General features: G+C 41.2%; 1 protein-coding gene across 1 annotated transcript in view; it reads left to right on the top strand.

Moving 5' to 3' along the window:
* dctd (dCMP deaminase) overlaps positions 1-9,328 on the top strand; it is a 26,534-nt gene extending 17,206 nt beyond the window's left edge. The window contains exons 5-6 of the mRNA XM_020623403.1: positions 2,291-2,387; positions 8,315-9,328. Coding sequence (XP_020479059.1) covers positions 2,291-2,387; positions 8,315-8,399 — 182 coding nt within the window. The 3' untranslated portion in view covers positions 8,400-9,328. The remainder of the gene's footprint in view (positions 1-2,290; positions 2,388-8,314) is intronic.
* Positions 9,329-11,865: the final 2,537 nt, after the last annotated feature.

Raw genomic sequence — 11,865 nt, forward strand, 5'->3', positions numbered from 1 at the left:
CCCATCCATCCTCCCTTTGATGCAGTGCAATTGTCCTGTCCCCTTGGCAGAAAAACACCCCCAAAGCATAATGTTTCCATCTCCATATTTGACGGTGGGGACGGTGTTTTTGGAGTCATAGGCAGCATTCCTCCTCCAAACACGGTGAGTTGAGTTGATGCCAGAGAGCTTGATTTTGGTCTCATCTGACCACAACACTTTCACCCAGTCTTCCTCTGAATCAGTCAGATGTTCAGTGGCAAACTTCAAACGGGCCTGTAGATCTGCTTTCTTGAGCAGGGGAACTTGTGGGCACAGCAGGATTTCAGTCCTTCACGGCTTAGTGTGTTACCAACAGTTTTTTGGTGGCTATGGTCCCAGCTGCCTTGAGATCGTTGACAAGTTCCTCCCGAGTAGTTCTGGGCTGATTGCTCACCGTTCTCATTATCATTGAAACTCCACGAGGTGAGATCTTGCATGGAGCTGAAGTGACTCAAATTCGATCTTTTTGCCCAAATGTGACCCATATCCGATTTCCTTATGACAGTGTGAACAGCACAAATCCGATTTTTTATTTTTTTCAAATCGGGCCCAGGCCACTTTCATATGTGGTCCTTATTCGGATACATATCCGATGTTTTGCAATGCGACTATCGCTACGCACATGCTATCATGAGCCGCATCCATTTTTATTTTCGCAAACACAGAACGCTGTGTCTGACGTCACGGCCTCTTCTGCGCAATGTGTGTTAAGATGCTTGGTGGCCACCGTGAGAGTGATGTTGTCTGAAGAAAGGTAGGGACAGAGGTATGCATGACTGACTTTGTGTGTGGTGTGAACAACAGCGCAAAAAAATCGGATTTCGGCAAAAAATCCGATCTGAGCATTAAGACCTGCAGTGTGAACGTAGACCTTTATACAGGTAACGAGCTGAGAGGGCTCCCAATGTCAGCTCGTTACCTGTATAAAATACACCTGGGAGCCAGAGATCTTGCCGACTGATAGGGGATCAAATACTTATTTCATTCATGAAAATGCAAATTAATGTATAACTTTTTTTGTAATGCATTTTTCTGGATTTTTTTTGTTATTGTTGTGTCTCTCACTGTTCAAATGAACCTACCATTGAAATTGTAGACTGATCATTTCTTTGTTAGTGGGCAAACTTACAAAATCAGCTGGGGTTCAAATAATTTTTTTCCCTGACTGTAGCTCCAGAATCACCTGTAATGTTAATATTCTTCATTGTATTGCAATAGTGATGTTAATTTTGAAAATTTTGTATTTTACAGTTTTTGATGATTAATCAAGAAATCACATGTAATTGTTATCCTCAGTAACCTGAACAGTGCCCCGGAAAAGGAAATTGCGTTTGAATTTTTCTCTGCTATGAGCACCACAAACAACATTCTATTCACCTTCACTGTATAAAGATGACAACCCAATTATCTCAAAATCTGGATATCCTGGAGATAACAAGTGCTGTCGGTATCTCCTCCTCCCACCATTTAGAAGTTGTTCTGCATGGAAAAATAGCCCCATGTTAAACCAGTGTTAGGTACTGCATTGGTGTGGGCATATTTATTTAGCCTTTATTTCACAGGGTAAGTCCCATTGAGGTTTGAAACCTTGTTCTCAGTTCTCGCGGGGCCTGGCAAGACTGCAGCACACAGGTTTACAAAATAAGATACAATACAATATTCAAAAAAGTATTATTTCCTAGATTCACTGAAAAAGACTGACTATAACAAGGTAATCAAGATAAAATAGCTGAAGAACGATGCTTACATTTTTTTAGGGGCACTCGTATTTGATTTGTACTGCATTTTCCTAGAAAAATGGTAGAAGTCAAAAGAAATGGTGAGCATGGTGAAAGCACAAAGTACAGCACTGTCACACCATTGGCTACCCTCTGACATTTTGCCCTCTCTTTAACCAAATACCCAATTGGCTCTCACCTGGCTGTTGTTGCACTTCATCAGAGGATATTTGCGTAAAGTTGTGTTCCTCAGCTTTATCCAAATATCCCTGTAGGGTAGCTGAGTGCTTTTTGAATCTGTCAAGCTTCAGAGGGGGAGTAAGAATGTGAAGCCAGATCTCATTCATAATGAATGGCAGCTGTTGGCTGTCTCAGCCTTTGGAATCTGTATGCATGAACTCAGATTTTCATCTTGTACCCTGTCTTTCTGCTGTCAGCTGACATGCACTACCTCAGGTAAGAAGCATGTGTCTGCTAAAAAGACAGATAACAGTATTCTTTACTTTGCACTCCTGCCCTCTGCGTCCCTTTTTAACCTTTTCTCTGTCCAGGTATTACGGAAGTGATATTTCTCTCAGACAAGTACCATGACAAGCCAGAGATGATTGCTTCCAGAAGGCTGCTCAGCATGGCAGGCGTACAATACAGGTGACAAATTTTTTTTATGGCCCAAAAAATTTAAGCGCCCACGGTATGCTTTTCCTTGTTTTCTGACTTGTCTATACCTTTTCAATGGTGAATTAGCATCTTAGACATGGCCTAAAGCTCAAAAAATGAGGTGTTATATATATTCTAGGACTTCTATGCAGAAGCAACTCAGTTTATACACGGTCTCACAGACTCTCACTCACCAGACATTTTTCTAACAAAATAAAGACATTTGTGATGACATGACCAACCAACATGCTGTGACATTTGTGATGAGGCGAGGTGACCGACCAACCAACGTGCCGTGACGTTTAACATTTACAGATTATAAACCTGAAAATATAGACACCAAATATCATCAGAGGCTCATCATTAATGTTTTGTAACTATTATTTTACCAGATAAAGGACAAGTAAAAGTGAATGAGTATTTTCTTTATTATATCTCATTGTGTGGACGTTTGTCCCTGGTGAAAAAACATCAAAGTGGGATTTCCAAAATGGTGGTAAATGTATTGCTGAGAGAGTGACAGAAGCAGCACATGTCTGGTCTTTTTGTACGTCTCTTGGTCCCAGAGTCATCCACTACTCTGATCTGTTGATCCTGAATAACCACATCAGTACTTCCGTGAGGTATATCACAGCAATTCTCACTCTGGCATGGGCAACAACCACCCCGTGAGGCTTCTCATTGCTGAGCTCTACCAACAAAGAGACCAAGTTCAGCACAGACAGCAGTGTCTGCTGTAGCACAACTGTAATCCTTCCACTGTTTCCATCCATCGTATCAGCATACTGAAGACACAATGATTTGGTAAAACATGCGAGGCAGTGGTGGAAATTTCAGAAATTGTCTGTATTCAGACACAGAGTTGATCCTTGTCAGACAGACACTGTTGATCCCTGTCAGAGGGGATCTGGCTGTAGCGGGATGGAGCCATCTTTTATAAAGAGTGGAGTGAAGAGACTCCACCCATGTGCAGAACAAAAGAGGGGTTTGATCTACTGCCTTCACCCATGTGTACAATCTATCAAACTCAGTGGCGGCATGGCCATGATGGCCTCGATCAGCAGGAGCACGAGGGTGCTGAGGCGGCATGGCCTCGACCAGCAGGAGCACGAGGGCACTAAGGTGGCAGGAGCACGAGGGCGCTGAGGTGGCATGGCCTCGACCAGCAGTGACGCGACCCCAGCCATGGTGGTGCGATGTCTTTGCGCAACCCCGGTCATGGAGGCGTGACCTCTGCCAGCGGGCACAACCTCTGCCACGGTGGCATGATGTCACAGCAAAACCCCGGCCGTGGAGACAAGATCTCGGCCATTGAAGCACAATGTCATTGCGCAACCCTGGCCAATGAGGCACGGTTCTGCCCCAGAGGCACAGCATCATTGGGCAACCTCGGCCATGGAGATACAACACCAATGCGCAACCCCGGTTATGCAGGCACAACCTCTGCTATGGAGGCACGATGACATGGCACAACCTTGGCCATGGAAACATGTCATTGTACAACACTGGCCAATGAGGCATGACCCCAGCCACGGAGCCAAAACCTCTGTCATAGAGGCACAACATCGTTGCGCAACCCTTGTCATGCAGACACAACCCCAGTCATGGAGGCACAGCCTCTGCCATGAGGGCATGATCTCTGCCATGGAGGCATGATGTCATTGCGCAACCACTGTCATGTAGGCACAATTCCAGCCATGGAGGTATGACGTCATTGCACGAGGAGGCATGCATGGAGGCACGAGTTCATTGCCTAATCCCGATCATGGAGGTATGACGTCATTCGCAACCCTGGCTGTGGCGGCATGACCCCATGCGTGTGTGTAAGAGAATATTAATACCAGCTGTTTTGGAGCACAGATAGATTGCGTTCACATGCATCAGTGGAAACCTCTGTCATAGAGGCACGACATCGTTGCGCAACCCTGGTCATGCAGACACAACCCTTGCCATGGAGGCATGACGTCATAGCGCAACCCCAGTCATGGAGGCACAGCCTCTGCCATGAGGGCATGATCTCTGCCATGGAGGCATGATGTCATTGCGCAACCATTGTCATGTAGGCACGATTCCAGCCATGGAGGCATGACGTCATTGCACGAGGAGGCATGCATGGAGGCACGAGTTCATTGCCTAATCCCGATCATGGAGGTATGACGTCATTCGCAACCCTGGCTGTGGCGGCATGACCCCATGCTTGTGTGTGAGAGAATATTAATACCAGCTGTTTTGGAGCACAGATAGATTGCGTTCACATGCATCAGTGCTGTTTCATGCCCTATTCTCACCACTGGAGACACTCTCATTCTCTACATAGAAACTAGCGGATTTAATCTGTAGCTGGAAGTTACTGTCAGCCGCACACATTAAAATAAAACAGTCTCTTGCCCAAGTGGGTTTTAATTTGAAATCTTTGGAACTGAGAAAAATTGGTAGAGGTGTGGCTTGTGCAATAGTGGCTATAAGGCATAGCGCCAGATATACTGAATCCTCAATACTGTCTTGAGTTAGTGATGCTGTGAAAAGATCCAGCTGAGTCAAGGTGCACTCACTGACTTCGGGTGAAACAGTCATTCTCTGAAAGATGTTTTCAGACTCTCGCAAGATGTATGTACTCTATCTCTTATACTTCCCACGGAGTTGTGATGCTTAAAAGCCCACAGAGTGCGTTTTTTATTCAGTCTTCTCCCAGGTGGCCTGAGCGATGTGTTTGCCAGCATGTAAATTCCAGAGCCCTCTTCAGGGCTTCAGGGCTGATGCCATCAGTGTGCTGACAGTGTGTTTTGTCAAATCTCACACTGCGCTTTTAAGATGGGGTTTGGCTATTTCAAATGATTTCCAGGCTAAAGTCATGACAAACCTAAATAGTTTTGTAAATATTCCTCCAATGCTTCTCCCCTATAACACAGGTGCCCCCTGGAATGCCGGTAACCCATTCCCCAACTGTGACACATAATATTGTACAAGCTGGCATTCATCCAGCATCTTCGGAGTCTTTTGACGGGTCTAAAATGTAGCTTCACAATGACTTTCCCATATGTGAAATTAATAAATTATCCCTTGTCAGAATTATGGATACACATTCACGGTCTAGATGTCATTGAGCTCACTGGCTTTGATCCAACTGTTAAATTTGCTCCCATTTGACCAGACAGTATTTCTTTTCTCTTTTCTTGTTTTAATATTTTCTCCACACGGTAAAATTTGTCTGGGATTATTTTAACTTTTTGAAGCTTTGTTTCGTATAATATTCCTTTTAATTCTATGCCATTGTACTCTTTTAATTAATACACATGCATTCTGAAACGGTAAACACTTCTTTGCTAAAATTCTGTTCATATCTTTTTTCAAATGTAGTTTTAATGCATGATATCTGTACAGTGTCACCAATTTTAAAATGAAATCGTTTTTTACAATGTGCTAGAAACATGCTATCTAGATTCTGAAACACTACTTCCGTATTGTATTGCCCATACAACATTAACGTACACAGGTCTCATTTTAATACCTTTGTGGAAACCGTGATTATAGTTATAGAGTAAATCTTGAATCACATCAATGTATCACTGTGTTTTCAGATGTAAAGTATTTATACATCTGGGTTTCTAGCATTCTGTTAAACCTCTCCACAACGGATGCTTTCAAATCGGACCCCCTGGTGAAATGAGTTATTCTGTATTCATAGGTTTTGAAAATGATGCGTTCAGAAATTTCTTGCCATTGTCAGTCTGCACCTTCCTCCGAATTCCACTTTCTTATGAAAAGGTGTCAGCAACCTCTTTTCCCATCTTTGTTTTTAGCATTCTGACATAGGCCATCTTTGAAAAAAACACTTGTTTAACCTCTGCCATGGTGATGGAGACTCAGTTTTACACACCTCATTTTTATTTTCAGAAATAACAGACACTCGGCTCTTTATTCATGCAGATTTTTATTTCACACCACCAGATGGCACAATCATATCATGATTCAGAGAAAATGGACTCAAGAATGCAATGGTGATGCAACACCAACAGAGTGTGCTATTGTATCACAATGACAGCAACTCTAGAATCAGAGCATTGTGGTTAAGCTCAATGAGAAATCTAAACAAACCACTCCAAATAGATTGCATGTTTATGTTTTCCCCGTGACCAAGTTTTGAAAAAATCACATCGATAGTGACAGCCAAAACACAATTTAAATCGGTGAATGTGAAATAAGAAGTGCACAGAAGAAACAAGAAATCTGGCTCATTAATGTGCACTGATATCACAGGGTATTGTTCAGCTACTAAAGGTTTTGGCGAAGTATTTCTCACATGGTTTAACACTTGATTTAAATGGCTGGGGTTTCTAGCCATTTGAGCTCTGTCAGCTTTATTCCAAACATGTCACTCTCTGCTCAAGCATGTACTGTATAAACATTTGCTGAATGTGGTTATACAATTTCCCATTTCTCCTAGTGAGTCTTGGCTACAGACGGTACTTTAGTCACAGATTGTAGCCCAACGTCGTACGCTGTGTCTTCCAAATGATTCAGTCCATCGTATATGTACCCGACCTTTGTCACTTCAAACAGGTAGGCTTGTGCTGCACCATGAACATAACTGTAGTTAAGATAGGGGGGCAAATACTTCCAGGTGCAGGATCTCCAGAACAGTCGGTATAAACTCAGGAAGCCGCAGTCTCTGTACAGTAGTGTTTTAATATTCTCTGCCATATGTCAGTGACTCTTAACAGGGGTACCCTGCCAGGATCCACAGACCACAGCTGGTTCAAACCAGCTTCAGGCGAGGGTAGCAGTTTCCTAATCAAAGCCACAATGCTAACACCGCGCCCGTTCTCGTACATGTTGAGTGCAGGAAGGTTTCCCTGATAAATACAGCAGGTCAGCAGTTCAGATTAAATATTAAAGTGACATGATATTTATAGTAAAAAAACTGGTGTATGAAACCTCCTAGTCTGCCCATCTGTTTCCAAAAGAAATCCTGCTTTTATTATAAACAGCTGCAAGTTATAAAAAACCAGGACCAAGGTGTCACCTGTAACATTAGACCATCCTCCATAATTCAAGACTTCACACCTAACTTTGACAGAGGCAGTATTTTTATACTGTCTTGAACCGAGCCTAAAACCGTGACCCTAAAGTTGTGACATGAACTGAACCTTGAATTTTGTGAATCGTTCCACCCCTAGTGCATATTATGATTGATTAGGGTTGGAGAAGAGTGTCCCAACTAATAATGTCTATGAAATCTTTGTATGTGTATTTTAAGTTATGATTGGAAAGTGGAGTTGCTTATTATGGGGCCCTGAAGATTTATGACCATATGGCCTGATGCCCCCTTCTTTAGGGCCAAATAATGGGTAAATGGCACTTAACATGACTACAGAGCTCATAGGAATTCTCACCCATTCTGTGGCACATTTAATTATGTATAATCTATGTTTTACTATGTTTTACTTCTTACTTTGAAGAATTTTGTAAAAATAAGCCATTATGCCAAATTGAATCAAATACTTTTTCAAATCAAGGACACAATTTGTGTCAGGGACATAGGGCTGTATGTGAATTTAGGGAGTTGTTGGAAAAAGTATAAATATGCCCACTAACAATCTGCCGAGGGACACAGAGAGAGAAGCTATTACATGTTGAGGTAAGTTGTAAAAACAATTAAGTCTTTCTGCTTGTTATTAAATTCACTAAGGCAAGCTGTGAAAGATTTCCCCCCTCTTGTTCTTATTTCCTTTCTCCTCTCACACACACTTTTCTGTTTACAACTTGGGTCTTGGGACAGGTGAAAGTATGATTTGAAAAGGCAACAAAAAGGTGACTTTCATTTGTATGTGTTTTTATTTGGTGTTTTCTATATGTGTCCTTATACCTGGGTAGTCCTGACTTGAGTGTGCTGCCTTTTTTCCTCTGTGTTTTGGCAGGGAGTTCAAGCCCAAGAGGACTGAGATTGTCATTGATTTTAATTCTATTAACCAGCCTGGAATGCTGAGCAGTGCAAGCAAGTGAAAATGCAAGTGGGGAGAAAGACTGACAAGATTGAAAGGGACTTTGACACCTCTTTTCTGTATGCCTTCTTGCCCCCCTGCTTTGTCCAAAGGAAAACTCAATGACAACTTGGCTTTGGCTTCTTCTGATATTTATCATATTCAAGATTGTTAATTTGAGGCTTCAGTGTCTGTGGCTATCTGTGGTGAAAGGTCTTTCTGTACTGCTTTCACAGTTTTCCTTTGGGTTAGGAATGTGAAGATGAGTGATTTTAAGGTCTTTATTCTTATGGCTGTCTGGACAAGTCCTAAATAAATTTTTTCCCCTTTCAAACAAGGTGTCAGACTAATACAGAGGTATGTTGATAATTTTGTTCATTTGACTTTCACATTCATAGTGGAAACTGCCCAGTAGATCAGACTTGTTCAGTTGAGTATGGGAACTGCTCAGCCACAGTTGGCCTCTTAGCTTCTGGGTTTATGTTTCACAGGGTACAACTTGTGTTTACAGCATTATTTTACAAATATGCCGTAAAGACTATTTATGCTGACTGGTTGTATTGTAGCTGAGGGTTGCGCTTTCTATCGATACCTGAAACTTGCATGTAATTTGTATTAAATTAGTATATTTTGAAATGTTTAAAACTTGTTTGCAACATGTTTGTGTAAAATTTAACACGTGTTCTTGCTTTTTAGTTTTGCCCTTTATTTAAACTGTTTTTCATAGAAATTTTGAACTTTGTCAGATATCAATAATTTGTTTTTAAAATTAAACAACTATAACCCCCATGAGGCTTTAGTAGTACATCTGTGACTAAGACTAAGAAATTAACTGCTTTCATTAAATGAGTTCCTAGATTATAAGGATTAATGTAGCCACTTTTTGATTTGCCTAGTTATTCCACCATTAATACTAAATTTTTACACATTGTGTATGTGCATATTGTGTTCTTGATATATGGATCTTATTCTTGATATTCATTTTATAACTATTCTGAAAATGTTCCTGTCATCAGTTGGTAAAACAAAGTTTCTGTAACTGGATTGTGTTATTCTAAAATGTCTTTACTGTATATTTGACAATTGGAGTAACATGAGTATTGGTTGCACTATGAATTGATTGCATTGCATTCAGGAATGACTGACCACATGCGATGGGTCAAAAAGCAAGGAAGTTTAAATTTAAAGAGCCAGCAGATTTATTTTTTTCTAATTACTGCTCAAAATACTCCTTTTTAGATTTCTTTCATGGTAGCAAAAGACTTTTAAAAAAACATGTTAATTCCTGATTATAGTCTTCCAAGACCACCTTCCATTAATCTGAAAACAGTCAATCTTTTTGTCATTCTGCTGTCTAGTATCAAGCATATGAGCTAATCATTTGTTGATAACCTGTATATTGACTACATACAATGCCTTGCAAATGTATTCATACCCCTTGAACTTTCACATTTCAACCATAAACTTAAATATATTTTATTGGGATTTGATGTGATAGACCAACATAAAGTATCACATAGTTGTTAAGTGGAAGGGAAATGATACATGGTGTTCAAGATTTTTTACAAATAAAAATCTGAAAAGTGTGGCATGCATATGTATTCAGCCCCCTTTCCTCTGATATCCGTAAATAAAACCCAGTGCAACCAACTGTCTTGAGAAGTCACCTAATTAGTAAATAGAGTCCACCTGTGTGTAATACTTTTAATAGGTTCTTTGTGAATGTTGGTCCTGGTTTAGCAAAAACAACAAGAGATTCGACGAAATGACACACGAGAGGAAAAAAAGGCAGCACTGAACAGGCTAAGCAAGGAGAGCATTAATTGGAGAAGCAACCAAGAGGCCCATGGTAACTCTGCAGGAGCTGCAGAGATCCACAGCTCAGGTGGGAAAATATGTCCACAGGACAACTATTAGTCATGTAGTCCACAGATCTGGCTTTTATGGAAGAGTAGCAAGAAGAAAGCCATTGTTGAAAGAAAGCAGTAAGAAGTCCTGTTTGCAGTTTGCCACAAGCCATGTAGGGAACAGGGCAAACATGGAAGAAGGTGCTCCGGTCTACATGCAAAACGCTATGTGTGGCGGAAACCTAACACTGCACATGAACCTGAACACACCATCCCTACTGTGAAACGTGGTGGCAACATCATGCTGTTGGGATGCTTTTCTTCAGCAGGGACAGGGAAGCTGGTCAGAGTTGATGGAAAGATGGATGGAGCTAAATACAGGGCAATCCTGGAAGAAAACCCATTAGAGGCTGCAAAAGGCTTGGGACTGGGGTGGAGGTTCATCTTCCAGAAGGACAACGACCCTAAACATACAGCTAGAGCTACAGTGGAATGGTTTAGATCAAAGCATATCATGTGTTAGAATGGCCTAGTCAAAGTCCAGACCTAAATCCTATCTGTGGAAAGACTAGAAAATTGCTGTTCAGACAATCTCCACTCAATCTGAATGAACTGTAGCTATTTTTCAAAGAAGAATGGGCAAAAACTGTAGTCTCTAGATGTGCAAAGTTGGCAGAAACTTACCCCAAAAGACTTGCAGCTGTAATTGCAGCGAAAGGTGGTTTGACAAAGTATTGACTCGAGGGGGGGTGCTGAATACATATGCACGCCACACTTTTCAGATTTTTATTTGTAAAAATCCTGAGCACCGTGTATCCTTTTCCTTCCACTTCACAATTACAGATGTGGACAAAATTGTTGGTGCCCTTCTGTTAAACAAAGAAAATCTCACAATGGTCACTGAAATAACGTGAAACTGACAAAAGTAATAATAAATAAAAATTTACTGAAAATTAACTAATGAAAATCAGTCATTGCTTTTGAATTGTGGTCTGACAGAAAAATTTATAAAAAGAAACTAATGAAACTGGCCTGGACAAAAATGATGGTACCCCTAGAAAGGATTGAAAATAATTTGACCATAGAGACATGTTAAACTAAAGTGTGCCCTCTAATTAGCATCACAGGTGTTTTCAAACTTGTAATCAGTCAGTCTGCCTATTTAGAGGGTGAAAAGTAGTCACTCTGCTGTTTGGTATCATGGTGTGTACCACACTGAACATGGACCACAGAAAGCTAAGGAGAGAGTTGTCTCAGAAGATTAGAAAGAAAATTATAGACCAACATGTTAAAGGTAAAGGCTATAAGACCATCTCCAAGCAGCTTGATGTTCCTGTGACTACAGTGGCACATATTATTCAGGAGTTTGAGGTCCACGGCACTGTAGCCATCCTCCCTGGACGTGGCCGCAAGAGGAAAATTGATGACAAATTGAAGAGACGGATAATGGGAATGGTAACCAAAGAGCCCAGAACAACTTCCAAAGAGATTAGATGACACAAAACTGGAACTGTTTGGCAAGTCACATCAGCTCTATGTTCACAGACGCACAAATGAAGCATACAAAGAAAAGAACACTGTACCTACTGTGAAACATGGAGGAGGCTCAATTATGTTCTGGGGCTGCTTTGCTGTATCTGG

Source organism: Monopterus albus, unplaced genomic scaffold (genome assembly GCF_001952655.1).
Source record: "Monopterus albus unplaced genomic scaffold, M_albus_1.0 scaffold298.1, whole genome shotgun sequence".
Taxonomy (NCBI): domain Eukaryota; kingdom Metazoa; phylum Chordata; class Actinopteri; order Synbranchiformes; family Synbranchidae; genus Monopterus; species Monopterus albus.